General features: G+C 38.7%; 1 protein-coding gene across 1 annotated transcript in view; it reads right to left on the bottom strand.

Annotated features, from left to right (window-relative positions):
- Positions 1 to 19,289, bottom strand: part of LOC311252755 (receptor-type tyrosine-protein phosphatase gamma-like) — a 480,433-nt gene that overhangs the window by 118,116 nt on the left and 343,028 nt on the right. Inside the window, exon 6 of the mRNA XM_084346266.1 lies at positions 1,906 to 1,972. Within this exon, the coding sequence (XP_084202392.1) occupies positions 1,906 to 1,972 (67 nt within the window). The remainder of the gene's footprint in view (positions 1 to 1,905; positions 1,973 to 19,289) is intronic.

Genomic DNA, 19,289 nt, shown 5'->3' with positions numbered 1-19,289 from the left:
AGCTTGTGCATACTGTTGATATTTTTCCTGTATTCATTGAATAGCTCATTTTAGTGCAGGAGCTTTGTCAGGCATTTTCACACAACAAGTGATATTAAGTCTGGTTAAATGCATGAATACAATAATTCCTGATAAAGCCTGACAAAGATCACTGGAGCGAAAAATAACTACTTAATACATTTACCTAGTGTTGTCAGTTTGCATGACCTTATTTTTATTATTTGTATTTGTCACTTGTTCACAGGTGTGCAAAAATCATCTCGTATAACATTATGCCGACAAAAGTACCTGCTATGATCCAAAAACATGGTTGCTTTGCTACTGGCAAGGATAGAAATGTGGGCAATCAAGTGGTCAGACAGACTGAAAACAAGCTAACAGATTGGCCATATTATCTAAACCACTTTAAATATCAGCAACAGGCCCTCATTGAAAATAAAAACTGTAAAAAAACAAAAACCAAAAAAAAAAACCCCCCAAAAACTAAAAAATCTATACTAAGTGCTGCGCCATATCACAAAGTTGAAGCAGGAAGTGGGTGATTGATAATGACAATGGGTAGTTTGGGTAATAATTAATAATTTAATTAATTATTTCCCAGGAGAACCTATTTTTGGCGATGGATCTGTTCCCGGATCACAACAAGTAACTTTTTGAGTTGGTTTGTTATTTTTACATAAAATGATTGGCAAGACTGTGAAAATATTGACTTTAGTAGATGACACCTTTCATGCTGTAGATAATGTTAGTTTGTTACTTTATACAGACTCCAATCAACAAAAGTTGTGTCAAAAAATGGCTGTCTTTCAGTGGAGCAGTTTCCAAACCACTTCTCAGGAGGTCAAGGAGGAGGCTAAATGTGTATGGTGAGCTGAGATATACAAGCATTTCACAGTGGATGACTGAAAAACAGTCCCATTTCCTAGAGGTGGGGCAAAATATCGATACAGCGATATTGCATCACAAGAGAAAGTGACATATTGTATCACCACTAGGCCACATGACGATATTTCACTCACATAAACAAAACAAAACAAAACAAGACAAAACAAAACAAAACAAAACACAGTGCTCTAAACAGATCCCCCTACTAATTTGACTTATCAGAGTGAATAGTTTACCCTGTAAACTTTATTTACAGTGTACACAGACAAATCTCAGAAATGTTTTAGTGGGGCATAACTTCCACGCATGGGAAATGACAAGTTGCAGTTGCAGTGTGAGGCACAAGAGGCACAACGCGAAGACGCTATACACTTTTTGGTACATTGTTTTTCATTTCACTTGTCAAATTCTGTGCAACAGACTTTTGTATTCTTCAAATAGACAGACATCATGATGTATCATTAGATGACTGTCTTCCAATGGACCAATTATTGCAGAATTGCTTAGCGTGATACTATCGTTATTGAGGGCAACATACTGTGATTGTATAGTATCGTGAGTAACAAGTCGTGGAGTTGGACACCTGCATTGAACCGACTCTCCTCCAGAGTCTCTCTCTCCACTCTCCACCTGAACTGAACCTCAATGAACATGTACGGGACACATGAGGCCAGAGAAAGCAAGGCATTCTGTGACATGACAAGAAGCTTTGTGGAGCACTGTCAAATCATGCTGGGATAACATGAGTAATTAGGTTTTACACAAACTTGGAGAGTCCATGCCAGCTTGAGTGCATGCTGTCATTAAAGAAAATGAGTGACATACCAAATACTAAGATATTCTGAAATTCAATTTTTTAATCATTTAATTTTCACTCAAATTGTTTGCAGTATTTTGACTGGTGGTTTCAGACTTTTGAACCATATTGTGCATTCTGTACAATAAACCTGAAATCCTGACTCTTTATACTTCAATAGCTTTCATTCCATACATGACTTGGGCACTAGGACGTCCACTCACCATGATGGACAACACCCTTTAGGCCGTGGATTATGGGGTCAACAGCAGGATTGTCCTTCCCTCCCACCTGAGAAACACAAAAAGATACAGGGAACATCAGATTCATCAGCATTATTATCATTCATAGAAAACATCACTGCATACTTTAGGGTCCTGCACACATACACAGCTACTTCTTAAAACAAAGCTTTTTCTATGCGTTTTGTCCTTTTGTACACAGGCAAACAGCACCTTAAGTTGCTGAAGACAGACCTTTTGGAAAACTCCCTCCAGATGAGATATTCAGAAACTCACTGTTTTCAGCGGTTTATGGCTGGACAGGCAGAAATGATGACACCGTTTATCAGTGTTTGTTAGCATCACTGGCAAATGTGAGTATGTGTATATTGGAGTATTTGAGTTTGTATGTTGATTGAGAGGATTTTATATTGTTTATATTTAGAAAGACACAAATGGACATTTAAAATACAATAATGGAAAAAGAGACAAAACAGCTGCTTACAATGTTTTGCAGTCAAAAAAGCATTATCCAGGAGTCACGTTTCTTCTGTAGCTTACAACTGACCAGAGTATAGAAACAATTTACATGACTGGCCATGGCATATGCGTATTCAGGTTTGTCAGTATGAACACAAATTATTTCTAAAATGGACGGGGATAGTTTTATACTTGGAGACTCAGCCTTAAAATATAATTTGAATGATTTGACAGACATATGATCTGTAACATGTAAATCAGACGGATACATTTTGGTGCTATCTATCCTTTCAGCCACAAATTACTCTATATTGGCATTTGTGTCTTTCTTCTAGAAAATATAATCTATATTGGTGAATTTCATGAAAATATTAATGACAACTACATTTCCTGCAGGTATGTGAGTGTCTGCAAATGTTTCAGTTAAACTGGAATATCTATGAGAATTTGTGGTCAAAGGGGCACAGTATTTATTAATGAAAATAAGACAAAAAAATAAATAAATAAAAACAGCTTGGTAGGCTTGGATGACATCCAACATGTTATATCACGATATTGATCAACCCAAATATCGCAATACAGACAACGATAGATATCATCGCTGCTCAGAGTGAACTGCGCTGGGTGATGGACTGAAGCTGAAATATTGCCAAATTGGCCAGTTGGTGTTCTTCTTAAGAAACTAATTCCTCCATGTATGCATGTTAAAGCATTGCGTGCATGCCGCTACATCAGGCCAGTTAACCTGTAGTAACCTCCCATATAGCTACATCTGTTTTTACTGCTGCCACGTCATTTCCATGTGCATTTTCTTTCTTTTTCTTTCTCTTCAAAACCAGATGATAAAGTTGAAAAAGGAAGTGTAGTGTAATTAGGAGGAACAAACAGCAATCAACAAGCCATCAAAAGAAATTAAGTAAAAGCATAAAAACAATCTCTAGATAGCAAAATACATGAGTGCATTCAGTGTTTTTTCAAATGCACCACTAAATGATCTGTTTAATGGACACACACACACACACACACACACACACACACACACACACACACACACACATTTTTAAATGAGAATTGTTATATTTAAATGCAAGTCAGAAACATGTCCATGAAAGAGCCTGAGAACGCAGCTGAATAAAACGTTTTAATGGCAGAAAGTCACTGTCATTGAGCACATTGTAGGATGACAAGTAAGATGGAAAGTTATCGGAGACAGAAGGACAATGAAATGCACTTGAGTTCATATCAATGCTTCTGGTAGTAGAGTAAACTTGTATCGACATGGGCATCAGTTTTCCAATTTGTAACTGGTTACCACTTTTGCTATTCACTATCAACGGAAATAAAACAAAAGACAAAGAAAGACAGTCTGGACAACAGCAGGGTCTGGATCACACAGAGTAAGCAGGACATTGTCTCTGGAAAGACACATTACTGTCAAGTTTTTAACATTTTCATTGCCTTTGAAACAAATTCCATTCCCCTTCATCATACTGGGGTAGCAGCAGAGGTCTCAGCAACAGGTATCTTGAAACCTGGTCAAACCTGGTCATGTTTTGCTTTTCATTTCCCACCTTTTTCCTCGTCACCTGTGTTTCGTTTGTTAATTAGTCTTGTCTTTTTAAGCCTGTGTTTCTCTTTTATTCTGTCAGTTGTCATGTTTTGTCCCAGTCCCGTTTAGTCACATGTCTCCAGTGTCCTTTGTGTTCTTGCCTGTGTTAGAAGAGCTTCTTTGGTTTGTACCTTATTTACTCAGATTTTGCCTCTGCCTGCTTATTGTGTTTTGTTTGCCTTTTGTTGCTTGGACTATATATTTTGGATTTTGGATTTATTGGACTTCAGCTTTATGTTAATAAAGCTCTCTTTTTGTTCAGTTACCTGCCTGTCTTTGTGTCTTGGGTGTTGGTCCCTTTTTGTTTAACCCTAGCATGAATGACTGGATCATATAGTAGAAAATGTATAAGTAAATAATACAGTTCATGAAGTAAAAATAAGAACAGAATAAAAACAGACTGTGTACAAGAGAAGTTGAACTCAAAACTCAAAATTACAATGCAACCAGCACATATGCAGTACAAACAACTGCCCACTCACCCAACAGCAGCCCATATGCCCAAAAGCTACCAGCTCTGAATGAACAGTGAAATCATGGGGGCACTACAATAAACTGCCATGCATTGTTAATTGAGCTCCCTGGCAATCCAAGATTGCACAGCATAACATTTTAGCGGCGTTATAAATATAAAGTTAATTACTTTTGTCTTTTGTGTGATATTTTACATGACCTCTAACCTAAAAAGATAATCCTTAAAGCTAAGATTAACTACAGAATGCCATTTTTAATTATGATGCTAGGATTGTGGACCGTTGAGATATTTTATCATAGTTCATGTGTTAGTTTTTCTTTGTTCATTGTAACAGCTGCAATGAAACAGAAGGCATACCGCAGTGTCTACTGACAAGCAAAGAAGTCAATGTACAATGGTAGGTATCTATCAGTCGCAGAAAAGATTTAGAAATTTTACAACTAGCATCTTAAGTAGGACAATGGTGTATTCTGGTGTTGGCCATAGTGACCATCCACATTGCTTCTGTGTAGATTTAAATAGATTCACACATTTGTTTTGACACTTGTTTGGACTTCTGACAACTTCTACAAGCTACTGCTAGTACTACCACTGTGACAACTGCTAGAACTACTAGGCCTGCTAGCTGCTTCGACTGTAATACTATCACTGTGTTGACTGCTCGAGCTTACAGTAACATTGAAAACAGAAAACCTGGTAACTGATGCTAAGAAACAATCTCCCCATTAAACCTAACTTTCCCTGAAAAGTACCACACAGGTCAGAAATTTGGGTGCTATCAATGATTTGGCACTTGCATTCCAAACCCATGTCCCCAACATCACAACAAACTGCCTTATCATTTGAAGAATATGTTCAGGTTTGTTTCAGGCAGATGCAGAAAAATTTACATGCATTTATTTCTTGTTGGTTGGACTATTGCAATACCCTCCCTTAAGACCGTAGGCTGATGACAGCTTGGAATAGCTAACCCAAAATGCTGCTTCCCGATTCCAAACATGAGCCTATCAGGACACCTCCGAGTTGTTCCAAGGATTAAGTCAACCGATGGTGCAGCATTTTTTCGATTTCTGAGGTCTGAGCAGCTGGAAAACCTTGCCAGATTGTATCAGATGTACTAGGACATTAACAGTCTTTAACAGCTGAGAAAAAGCTATTGCTCATTACTTTTGAAGACCACCAGTGTGATAACTGCTACAAGTACTGCTACCAGCTGCTACTACTACAATCATTGTTTTACTCATTATATATACTTATAAATACTGAAATGGCCACTACAACCACTACAACGCCACTGGGAGTAGGAAAATACAGCTACAGCAACAACGGTTACTCCTAATAATCCCTTTTATTGTCATTGTGGCTTAGGACATACAGTGGGTCATCCACTAGTTTGATCCCCAGCTTCAGAAGCATATCTAAGTGTCTTTAGGCAAGATAATTGACCCCAAATCGTTCCCAAAGACTATTCAATCAGTTTGTGAATGTGTGTGTTAATGGCTGAGCATAGAAATATTGTCGGCTTCGGATAGAAAGCACTGTATCACTCCTGATTAGCAGGTCAGCACGTTGAATAGCAGCCTCTGTCACCAGTGAATGTATCTGTGGATGTGGCATGTGTTGTAAAGCTATTTGAGTGCTCAGTAGACCAGAAAAGTGCTGTATAAATGCAAGTCCATTTCAAACATTATCATACACGCTTCACATGATTAATATGCAACTACCAGTCAAACTGCAGCATATCTATAAAAGGTAATAAAATGCCCAGAGCAATCAGTATACACTTGTAGTTATAAGTGTACTATGTATTGTTCTAGAAAGTTAGAAAAGAACGTTGTTGTGTGCAATCTAAACTTACAAAACTACCTAAACTAGCAAACAAAGCCACTGCCAGCATCCGTATCCAACATGTTACATGAACAGCTAAGAGACTGCCAAGACTCTCCCTCACTCCCCTCGACTCTCCACAACCACTTCTCCCTCAGATCTGGCAACACACACTTGTTGACCTAGGGGTTTAAAAACACACACACACACACACACACACACACACACACACACACACACACACACACACACACACACACACACAAGCACACACACGATGTCCAGTTGGATTTTGGAACACACACTTGTAGGTGGATTTAATTGTCAGGTTTAGTGTGAAGGATTACCAGGATTTGGGCTTACACCACTGCCTGTCTCAATCACAATCACTACACAAGCACATAGAGCAAAATAGAGTCTTACTGCACTTTTGTGATGCACATTAACAAATCCTATTCCAAAGCAACCCATTTTTGTGGATAATATGTTACTATTTGAATTTCCATGAAAAAAAAAAAATACATTGCACGGCATGGGTCGGTCAACAAAATGCCAAAAAGTTGTTTCCATGCCCTGTGTACCGCCCATCACCATATTCACTATATAACTGAAGCAGGGAGGATTTGTTCTCTCTATGCACACACACACACACACACACACATATATATATATATATATATATATATACACACACACACACATATATACTGTATGTATATATATATATATATATATATATATATATATATATATATATATATATATATATATATGTTGACCGGGCCTCCAGAGTCCCCACATCCCAATCTGATCGAGCATCTGTAAGAGGCCCCACCCATGGAGGCCCCACCCACCACTATAAAACGCCCTGGTGCCAGACACCACAGGACACCCTCAGAGGTGTTTTGGCTGCACAAGGGGAACCTTCACAATATTAGGCAGGTGGTCTGAATGTTATGCCTGATCGGTGTATTTATATATATATATATATATATATATATATATATATGGGGTTCCAACATCTAGATAGTTATTTATATTATATTGAAAATGTGTAGTTAAAACAATTTTATCTCCATTAAACAATAATAAATAATAATAAGAATAAACAACACAAACAGCAAAGCACCAAAAATAGTGTTTTCTCATCAACACTATGAGTCATTGTAGCAACACAAGTGACAACAAAATGGAGTCAAAGTTCAGCCAATATGACCGTATTTAAAGTGATGACTTCTAATTCATGTGCAGTGAAGATAATGAAAGCCTGAGAATTAGGTTCTTGAGGGGAATTAAATCAAGTTTTCCAGATTGAGAAGCTAGTGAAATAACCACTGGACGATGCCATACAATGTCACAGTGGATTACACTGAGCTACTCATGTGGGCATCACACGACCCAATTGGATAGTGTGCACATCCTATCTGAATGTTACTGCAACCCACCATATAGCACAGTTGTACACTTGGAGAGCGCATGTTTTCCCCCGGCTGGCACAGCTTGACTGGCTAGCGCAGGGCAGTTGAATTTGTGATTTCTATCAGGTTAAGGCTTCTGAATTGTCTGACAGTCCATTCAGAAACAGTCTGGTCAAGCCATCACTCTTACTGCACTGTGTGGTGCATACATTTACAGCAGTATAAACATGCCTTTTTCCTTATAGATATCTGGATACATAGCATACCAGGTGATATGTTAATACCTGCTGGAAATTCGTAACCTGATGTACCAGACTGTTGGTAATAAATAACCAACTGGAAGGGGTTACTAGAAACTGTTTGGAAAAGGGCAGACGTTTAAAAAAAAAAAAAAAAAATACCTGGTAAGTGATTGGATGAATTATCTGTCCATCATGGGCTAACTTCAGCCAATCAGATCAACAATAGGAGAGCGCAACCACCAGTGGCGCCAGTAAGTAAATCAAACTCTCACCGAGGCCAGTAGAGAGAACAGTGAAAACATCTTTGATATCAAGAAAAGCCTTTATTGTCGTTCATTGAAAAACTGTATACTCTCCTCTCCAGCACTGATATAAATGATGATATGGCAGCATGTAAGCTAACCTCTTAAGCATTGCTATTTTCAAATGGACAGTTACTACTCTTGCCAGTCATCACACCTTAACCAAAGATTCTCTATAACATAGATGAACCATAACAAGCTGCGTCAGTGGTATGAAATGGTATACGCTCTCTATCAGGGGTAGACTGACTATCAGTATCTCCTCAGTGGGCAAGGTGGCATCTCCTCCTCCTCCACCTAACACACATTACACCAACACATTATTGAGGGATACTGCCTGTCCATGTCTAAATACTAGGGCCGGGACTTTAACGCGTTAATTAAGATTAATTAATTACACAAAAATTAACGCGTTAAAAAAATTAACGCATTTTAATCGCACTTATTTTTGCACCGCGGAACGTTTCTCACTGGATGAGTTTCAGGCGTACCGGTTATACTGGAGCACAATTATTTAACGAGTTAAAAAGCCGCCGACACTGGCGCCCTGGCAATAGCAACATAAGCAAGACAGCAGCGCTGTCCAGCTCCTCTCTCAGGCCGGCCTTGAAAGTCGTCAGATCATGTCTGTGACTGGACACATGAGAGCAGCTAGGGACGGCGCTCTGATCCGCCCTGGCAACATATAGCAACATAAGCAAGACAGCTGGACTTTCAACGCGTTACACCAACCACAGCACGCTGTCCAGCTCCTCTCTCAGGCCGGCCTTGAAAGTGAAAGTGAAAGCTAACACTTTACCGAGCAATCCTTGTCGCTGCTGAATCCCTAGTCTGTTGCTTCTCACTGTTCTCAGGTCAAATATTTATATGCCATTAAAAATGCGATTAATTTCGATTCATTAATTACAAAGCCTCTAATTAATTAGATTAATTTTTTTAATCGAGTCCCGGCCCTACTAAATACAAAACATTATATACCATCAAAAATGTCACATTCAGCCCTATTTTGCCACTTGTTTTTATCTGTTGACTTAATACAGTATGTTCGCTCCAGATCTCCAAATCTTGCAAGTGTGTGTTGCTGAGGCAGACAAAGGTCTTCAACAAAGTCATTTTCTCCTGATTTGTCTGTCAAAATAATGCCATATTTTTGTCAGATTGTTTGGAAGATGTGTGGCTTGTGAAAAATGGGTCTAATATTTACTTTGTTGCCTAGGAGGCGAAGGAATCGGTCATGATGTGTGCTCTCATTCACTTCTCCCTTTGGATTTAATAGACTGAGGACCTGCTACTAGTCTGCTAAAGGGGCAGGGCAGCGGCAAAACCTTTGTGAAACAGATACAGGAAGTGATTCTTCAGTGAGCTGTCTGTTTTCTGAACCGTCTCTGCCTAAACCATGCCCATAGCTTCCATCTCTAGCTGCCCACAATTTCTCAAATGATGCTGATTTGGTTCAACCCCTGTACAGCTTGTGTAGCTTGAAGCCTGGCAAAATGGATTCGTGAGATCACATGATGATCACATTGTGATTCCAGCTGTCTCTCAAGTTGAAATATGATCTTTAAGGCTGTCTGACTGTGACATTGAAGAGTGTCATGCAACCTTGAGCCTGAAAAAGTTGGACGTATTCAAACGTTTACGCACAATTAAAAACTGAGTATGTGACAAATGAGGGGGACATGCCAGCTGGTGTTTGACAATAAAATAGTTTACTCTCTCTTAGTCTCTCTGCGATCACCCCCTTATGGAGAACATGGTTTTATAGGCCTACAGCTGATAAAGACAGAAAAGCACTGAATGAGAAAGTAACTTAAGTTAAAAAAGTTTAATTTGCCGAAGTTAGACACACTTACCCCCACCCACCCACAACATACACACCCACACACATTTCAACAGCAGAAGGGGATAATAACTGGAACTGCAATAAATAGCTTGTTTTCAGTATAAGGCAGGACAGAAAGTGGGTGAGGAAAAAAGTGTGTGTGTAAAGGAAAGGAGATTAAGAGAAATAAGGGGGCCAGGGAGATACAGAGAGAGAATGACAGTGAGGAGGAGAGAGAAAAAGGAGGACAGAGGGAATTAGCGTTTCATTATTAATGTTTGTCTCTGAAAGCCCACAGGCTTGTCCCCAGAGATCCTCAGCCACCAGACGTCACATCACAATGTCCTACTCTCACTCTCCATCTACTCCTTTCTCCCTCTTCAAATCCAGCATCTCTCGCTCTTTCTCATCATTCCTCCCCAAAGCTCCATCTCCCTCTTTCTCTCCAGGGATAGGCCACTGCAGTGACAAATCAGGAAAAAAAGACACTAGGCAAAATGTGACGTGTCCTCATATTTCTCTTCTCCACCACTTTTCTCTCTCTCATCCTGCTTCTCTTCCTTCCACTATCATCTATCCAAGATCCCTTATTCCCCATCCTCTTTCTCTTAACTTCCATCACCTCCTTCTGTGTCTTACAGAGACTGGTCTCCTCTCCTTGTCTTTGGCAGCACTGACAAAAGATGAATCAATGGTGTAAAGGATACAGTGTAATGGTTGCAGGACAGAGGACAAGAGGACAGATTTGAGTGTAGAATTACTAATTACATCAGTGACCAACTCGTCAGTAGGCAGTGACAGAGACAGAGACAGGTCAGCTCTACATCTAAAATAATAAAAGGCTTCTGTTTGTTGCCGGAGCAAGGCTAAAGCAGACCTATCTCATGGTAATTTTTATGTTGACAGACTAAGGAATTCTGGGCCTTGTGGTCATTCGTGGATCTAGACAAAAGGTGAACATGCAGTCTGGTCATCATCAGTCCAGACACATTTAGATTTAAACAACGGGATTGTTGACCATTTGTGTAATTCTATAGCAGGTCTAGATAAAAGGTAGCGCCTTCCAGCCATTGCTTGATTCATCTAAGGTGAGACTGACCTTGTCATCTCGTCTTAGAACTAAAGGGTACTGGCATTTCTTCCCATTCTTAGACTGATACATCAGAAAACTGAGCCTCCTGGTCATTTCTGGATGTAGCCTTTAGCAGATTAGGTCATCTGATTGTTGCTGGAGCTAGACTAAACGAAATTTCTTAGAATTAGACTTCAACACTGTGTTGAAATGTCATGTGTAAAGTTATTGTGTGAAGAAGTAAACCGTACCTTAATATCATGAAACAGGATGTCCTGTGTCCGTTAAATGCTCCGTGTTCACACTTCAATCAATGTCCCAGGAGTTCAGAGCTACTTATCATTCATACAGTAGGCTTAAACTACTCAGTAGAAGTAGACTAAAGATAATTGATAATTCTGGTCATTCCTAGAGAAGAGTTAGACAAGATGAGGTTAGGCCTTCTGGATATTCTTAGATCTAGACTAGAGAGGACTGGGCCATATAGTGGTACTTAGAATTAGATTCAAGATTGAGGACCATGTTGAATTATCTTGTTTAACTTGATCATTGTGCAGTTAATATTATCTTTCTCACATTAAACAGCATTTGTGTTCACATGACAACAAGCAACTTGACTTAAAATGTGACACATTCAATCTCAATAGGAAGTCCAACAGACATGGCTGTTACTGTCTGAGTGCATCCACTCTTCGTAATGTGCATCCTGGAGATATAAGGGTTTTGTACCACCTCTCAACAGTTTTTTCTACAGACGTGTGTTAACAAAATGGTGTTGCATTTCTTCAACTATGTGTATACTATACTCATATCTGCTTTACAAGCACTTGAAACACTGTCGAATCCTCACTTTCGAAAAACACCTTTTCTTGTGAAACAGACAGCACTTACGTTCAGGAACTAACCACCTGGTCAAAAAACATGTGCATGTGTCTTCCACATCATATCCACTATAATTAACCCAGTTGCTGCTCATTGTTATTTTCAGTTACAGTTATTTTCATCTGAACATATTTGTATTTCCTTGAGCTTACAAGGGTGGACATCACTTTGAGATGCCAAAAAAATAATTCTGTTACAGTGCTGTTGTTGTCAAAGACAGAAAAATGATAAAATTTCAAAAACAGGATAAAGAGATTTTTTATTTTGGTGAGAGAAAGCAGAACAATGACATGGGCCGTCGATTCTTCAGTCTGAGTGATGGTGTGTAATAAGTGGGGCAGCGGTCAATAGGGAAGGGATGGGCAAGACAAAGCACACAGGAACATTGCCTTTTATCACCCATTCACAGTGAAGAACAAATACTGAATCAATTTAAACAACAGTAATGAGATATCTTCTCAAATTCCTGCCAAATTGCTAAAAACCGACCGACAGCAAATTACATGTAATGAATTCTGTTTTGCAGCATAACTGCTGAGGCTAATGCCTACTCAAGTGGTGTGTACTGTGCAGAATTGGAAGCAGCTCAGTGGTCGTTAGCAGTGTCGGCATATACTGCCTAATTACCATCATTGGGGGTATTGGATTTAGAGCATAATGAAGTAGTATGAGGTCTCCTATGTCTTCAAACCCAACCTTTCATCATGCTGTTCTTACTCCAGCTGAGCATCTCCATTTCGATACTGCTACCTTTAAAGTGACGAACAGCCAAATGCAATATCAAATGTGATAGCCTTGTATCACTACATTTGAAACAACCCATGACTGCTTAGAATTAAACATTACCAGGTCTGTGACAGCCAACCACAAGAAACACAAAACAATGCAGATGGAATATTAATTTTCTTTTAGCAGCAGTCCAAAGCTGCTGTCATAGCAGTGTAAACAGTTCAACTCTCTGATTGAGCTCCACACAGGTGTCAGCTAGCAGAGATAACTTGTACCTTCAATATGCAGCACATACATGCTGCTTTCATCTTTTTACATCACTCACAGAGAGCTGAAGCAGAGCAGCTGGAAAACATGAGAAGTTAAACCAGAAAACATTTTCTTCATAAAATACGATCCAGTTTCACCAAAATCATTAATAGTTGGTGCTGTGTCTGATACAGTGTCGTAAAGCGGTACACACTGGGGTCCTACCCCCTCAACAAACTTACATAGTGCAGAAACAAGTGATAGGAGGATGGAGTGGCTGAGACAGAGAAACCATTATCCCTATTACAAGTCACTGAAGCATTAAAATAATTGTGAAGCTGCTATTTTAAGGTAAAATTGTTACATCACGTTGCTTTAAAGACTCACTGCTTCCCATGCTTCATGCACTTTTTTATTATATCAATTAATAAAATCAGAAAGGCAGTTGTAAAATGTGTTTATATTCCACATTTCCACTACTTGTTCTTGTCTAAATAGGCCTTTGAGTCAGTAAGAACAGTATGTATGACTCACAATGTAGAGTTATGATGTTATGTCCAAGAAAGCTTTTCCTTCATTTTTTTTGTTTTGTATCTTACTCACTGTTCTCACTGTATAATATTAAATGAGATACAGATGCCCCAAAATCATGTGAAATGAGACTCAGTGGCATCTCTTAAGGAGTAGAGTGGTTCCATGTGATTTGCATCCCAGCTGGGCTTCGGTTTTGCATGTCTCACACAGTGTGTGGCAAATACTGAGCCATGCAGCGCTGTAAATAAGCAAATAAAAGGGCAATAATAGCTGTTTACAACTACCATCTATTTCAATAAGGGGCTGCGGCGTGATGCAATGCTGGATCATAAAGGCGTGATTCCCAAGCTCAGCCAAGCTGATGGGGCCAATTTGTCCTGTAATGCCAGTGTGATAATTTAATTAATAGATGACACAGAAGCAACAATTTAGTCTCTGCAGAAACACACTGATGGACATGGAGGAATGAATGAGGAACACACAACCAGAACAAGACAGGCAACGCACTAATCATTTTTACACAAAAAAGAGAAGGATCAACAATTTAAGGCTGACTGCTTTGTTCAAACCATTAACAGACAAAGGAGTTGTTTTTAAAACTGTGGTGTTGTGTTGGAATGCATCACCTTTTACAGTAGTTTAATGTATGGTCAGTGACAGGCCACATATATGGACACGATTGTTTTCATCAGTGAAACCCAAACCATGACTAAAAAAAGTGAAGTATGCAGCATGTATAAACATGCAACCAAGTTTGATTAAATTTATAATATACATTCAGTTTATTTCTCAGCAGATCACTGAAATATGGGCCTTTATCCACTGTGCTTGAAAACATGACTGATGTAAGCAAACCTTTCACTGCATCAAAAAGTACTATACAAATTTAATTAAAATTTAATTCAATTAAATTAATTGATACATGGTTGGTTGTCGTTTAGTAACTACATATTCCTCTTATTAGTGCTATCCTTTAAAGGAAATTTGTGACAAAATGTTTTGCAATATGATGACAAGATTTTGACAAGTCAAAATGTAATTCAATGAAGAATAACTTGCTGTTGAGTTAAATAGAACTTTAAAAAAAAAAAAAAACTAAATCCATCTTTATTTTCTTTGGTTAAAAGAGGAAAAAAATACATACTGTTCTTTTAAAACAAACTTCCTTGTGTCTTTGAATGTCAACTCTCCTTCTGCTTGCACAAATCACCTTCCCAGTGACTTTGCACACAAGCAGAACATGGCCAACAGGGATAAAGCCTGGAGCTAGCTGTACCGTACGGCTGTAGGAGCTCAGCCAATATAAAAACTCACAGAAAGGATGAAGTTGACTAAATAAGACAACAACCGACATGTCATTCATGTCACAAACCACAGAACAACAAGAGCAAACAAAACACAAAACAAACAAAAAATATTAAACTACAATGAGGAAGACAAAATGGTCAATGATGGTCAGAACATACAGACAACAAACAGCTCAACATAATGTGGTAAGTGTCCCGAAGGACTGATTATAGTGATTAGGTCGAGTATACAGTGTGTGTTTGAGTATGTTTGGGTATTTGTATGAGTGGCAGTGTCATGTATGAATGTGTGCAGTCGGGAGTATGGCCTGAGTGGTGGGACGACTAAGAGAAGAAGAGAGAGAGAGAGCAAGACACACACACACACACACACACACACACACACACAGGCATACAGACTGCCTCACTAAGTTGAAATGTACAGTAGAGTTTTTTACTCACACGGTAAAAACTATTCAAGTGATGAAACTGCACCATTCAAGCACACACTTTGTCAACATACAGTGACATTTGCATTTTAACTCACAAAGCAGAAACTATTGGAGTGATAAAAATGCTAACTCTTGTTTTTTACACACATAGACAGATCTTCATAGATGTGTGTGTGGTGTGTGTTGAGACGAGGTGAATTTGAATCTAGCAAAAGTGGATAATATCATACACTCTGTATTTTTCCTTCAAAGCAAAAACATAAATGGATGTGTCTCTTGTATTCACTCTAATAGTTTGAGTCTTATAAGGTTCCAAAAGACAATCTAGTACATGTGAGCAGGGCAGGGGAGCAAGTAGAACCTGGATGACTATGAGAGAACCACACACACTCCTCTAAGATCTATTTGTGGGAGCCAAGCTATTGAGGGCATGGGTTCAAATCAATCTTTAAGGTTGCAAGCTGCAACTGCATGATATCATCAGGTTCAGAAGAAATGTGTGTGTACTGCTATATCATAAATCATAAAGGTGGTGGAAGGAAAGCGAACTGAAGGAACAGATAGAACAGGGGTTACCTGTCAGTATAGCGGTTTTGGCAGCTTTTCAAAATAAAGTATGATTTTTCGTCCAGTTCATCTGCTTTCATTCAAGGTAAGCAATTTTTCCATCGGCCTACTCATCTCCTCTGTTTTGCCATGACTGCAAATGTTTCCGTTCCTGTCAACTGCCTGTTCACTGTTTTGGGGACACATGGTCCTCCAGAGAATTATTCCTCTACCCCACTGACCTTTTCCTAAACTGCCACCCTTTACACATAATATATCTTATTATCTTTTTCTTTGAATATAAAAAAAGAAAAGAAAGTTCTTATATACTCACTAAATGTCATCACATTCGCAGCTGTCGTCCTCCTCTTTATCTAACAAGGGAGGGAGGGAAGTGTGTGTGGAGCTCCAAATCTCCATAGTTCTACAGACACTGATGCTTGCCAAGCCACACCCAGTTTTGTGCAGTCCAATCAAATGAATAATTATATAAAATCCCACTGAATAGTATATCCACGAACAAAGTCTGTTTTATTCTGAGATATTTCACATTCGGCAGAGGAAAAAAAACACTTACTTTGGTCCTTTCCTGGAAATTTATGTTGTGAGTACAGGCATGGTTTGGGGCTCTTTCTTTCCTCAGCAGGCAGAATAATTGTAAGTGCTTCTGGCATTGAATGAAAGAATAGGGATGTTCTTGCCTAATTTTAATAATAAGCCTACAGATTACAGATAACTGGCTCTAAAAGCTGGAAAACACAATGGGACATCATATAGCCTTATAGTCCAATTTCAAATTTGATAATATCACATAAAATAAATACTTGCTTTTCTAAGTAGATATCCATGTCCCCGGCAAAAAAGGTAATTCTGTGACCTCAAAATACCCCAGCTTGAAAGTAACAGAAGTATAAAGTGCTTAGATAAAAAGCCTTTACAACAAGTAAAAAACATAAAACTATGTAAACTTACATAACTCCCAAAGTTAAGACCTTTGGTAACCCGTTAAAATTATATATTGCAGTTTTTGAAATTTCATTGGCAACACGATGCGTCAATCATCTGGTCTGAGTTTAATGGAGCAGTGGAAGACCAAGACAATTTGTAAATGATTGTTTGTGGCGTTGGTTGTTTGTTGGTTGTACCTGCTGTTGTGGTTGTATCATGAAATGATCTGCATGAATCAAATCACAACAATCTTAGCTTTCCAAACTGGAGACTTGTGTATATTGTGTAGCTGTGGTTGCGTTGTTGCGGTAATTGCTCAATTGCCATTGTTTTTACAACATAATGACAATGTTTTTTAATACTATCAAAGAAAATGTAATCAGATTGATTTTATTTAGAAACCTTGCTAAAGAAATCAAGACAAGGAACCTAGAAATTAATCATTCCATTTATATTTCCAATAACTTGTAGGGTGTCTTGATTCTTGTTGGCATAGAGAAGTGTTCTAACCAAACAGGCTTTTCAGAGGCACCTTTCAATGCTGCGTAAACTCCCTCATTTCAATATATTATGGTTCTTTTCTTAATAACAAGCATAAAACAATCGCTACTACTTTGCTGATGTCTTGGTAGCTAACCAGCTAGCTAGCTGTGAATTTTGCAGTGTCGCATTTTGACTAAAATGTAATGTTGCATTCTCCCCCTTTGAGGCATATGATGCCTGAAATTTAATTAAAATACAGCAGAGAAGTTGCTGCACTTACTGCTCCTCTAATATCAGTGCAGACTGAAAGGGTGGGAGCACAGGTTGCTAATGTTAGCCTGTAAAGCACTGTAAAGTCCCTGCTTTTCTATCTCCATCAGATAAATGGCAAATGGAATTGTTACAATACTAGTATTGCCACAGTAATGCAAAAGAAATCTCCACAGCTGAAGACAGCATATTGGAAATGTCCGATCGCATCTGCAGTGTTTCCCAATTAATTAAATAGACTCTGGCTGCCCGCCAAAGTCTCATGTGTGCCATGGTCTCATAATGATGTGAAAATATTTTTAACTTCTCTTAATATCATTTAAGATCTCAAACATTTTGTGCCATTGCTGCAGCAAAGCATCTTTCAATCCCAGTCAGTCTACTGTACAAACATACACACACATACTCCGGGCTGAGGACCCACGAGTTACGCCACCCCCTAATGAGGGGGAACTATCTTTTTGGTAATGAAAATAAAATTAAAAAAAAACATCATAAGAAAGACCCTAACCCTAACAGGAACAGCTACCAGGTAAACTTGTGGTTTTAATTAACGGTGACATTAAGTTGATGTGCTAGCATATAGTTCATCTTTCTCTAGTCTGTCTGTCTGGTTAACCTACAGAGCTGGGCAGTGAGTTTTTATTTATCAGTTACTTCCAGCACTGTTCTGTGACTTTGTGCCTGACAATGGTTTTAATCAACTACAGCTCAGAAAAGATAACTGCAAGCGCACGTGAACATTTGTTGATATGTGCTTGTACAAAACAAAACTCAAATTTTCCAGCTGCAAGGTCAACCAGACAGCCTAGACAATATATAGTTAAGATAGTACTCCTCACAAGGGCACATAGTTTTCAAACAAGACAATGATTATTTAGTCTCTCAGTCAAGGTTTAGTTACAACTTAGGACTAAAGCAATGAATTGGTAGTCTTGACTATAGTCCAACTCTGTTCTGAGGGGCAAGGGGGCAATCAAAACAGGGGTAGGGGTAAAAATTGGAAATGGGATTAAGCCTTAGTCATTGTTAAATATTGTGTGAGTTCGAAGCAGCCAAGTAAAGAACTCATGCCATGTTTATAGATTTATAGACTATCATCTCAAGATCTTCCACCAGTATCTAAAAGACACAGCCAAACTATCTCGTAACCTACATGATAATCCTGAGTTTTGCTGATGCCGCCAAACATATGAATCCCATGACCTTTTTTCCCAGGCCATCTTCTTTAAGTTTACATTTTAGCCCCAATAATCATCATTCACTGTTACATTATACACAAATACATACTATATACATAATCACATATGTACTGTTGTACTGTTGAACACTGTCACAGAGTTTTCTTATAAGGCTTTGTGTGAGCAAAACAATTCAAGTATAAACATGGAGTTGAAAAAAACACAAACAGAGTCAATTTCCTTGTTTGTGCACAGAGAGTTGGCCAATAAAGCTAATTCTGATTCAGAAGTGACAGCTTGTATGAACTGTAACATATGACAGCTTAATTTCAACAGACTGATAGTTTACAGATTCGGTAAAAGAGGAAAAGAGGTGTTTTTATGATTCAGCTGACATATGCAAATGTTTGCAAGTGTGTGCATATGTTTGCACAAGACAAATACGGAGCCTGAGAGCAAGGGAGTGAAAGAGAGACTACAGACACAGACAGAGTGAGAGGGACTGAAGTGAGAGGAGGAAATATTAACCGGGAGTTAATGGTCCAACTAAAAGCCCACTTAGGTAATCGATGGCCTCGAA

The sequence above is a fragment of the Pagrus pagrus genome (genome assembly GCF_965226575.1).
Source record: "Pagrus pagrus genome assembly, chromosome: 3".
Lineage (NCBI taxonomy): Eukaryota > Metazoa > Chordata > Actinopteri > Spariformes > Sparidae > Pagrus > Pagrus pagrus.
Note: the sequence above shows the minus strand (reverse complement) of the source record. Positions and strands in the feature narration are given on the sequence as shown.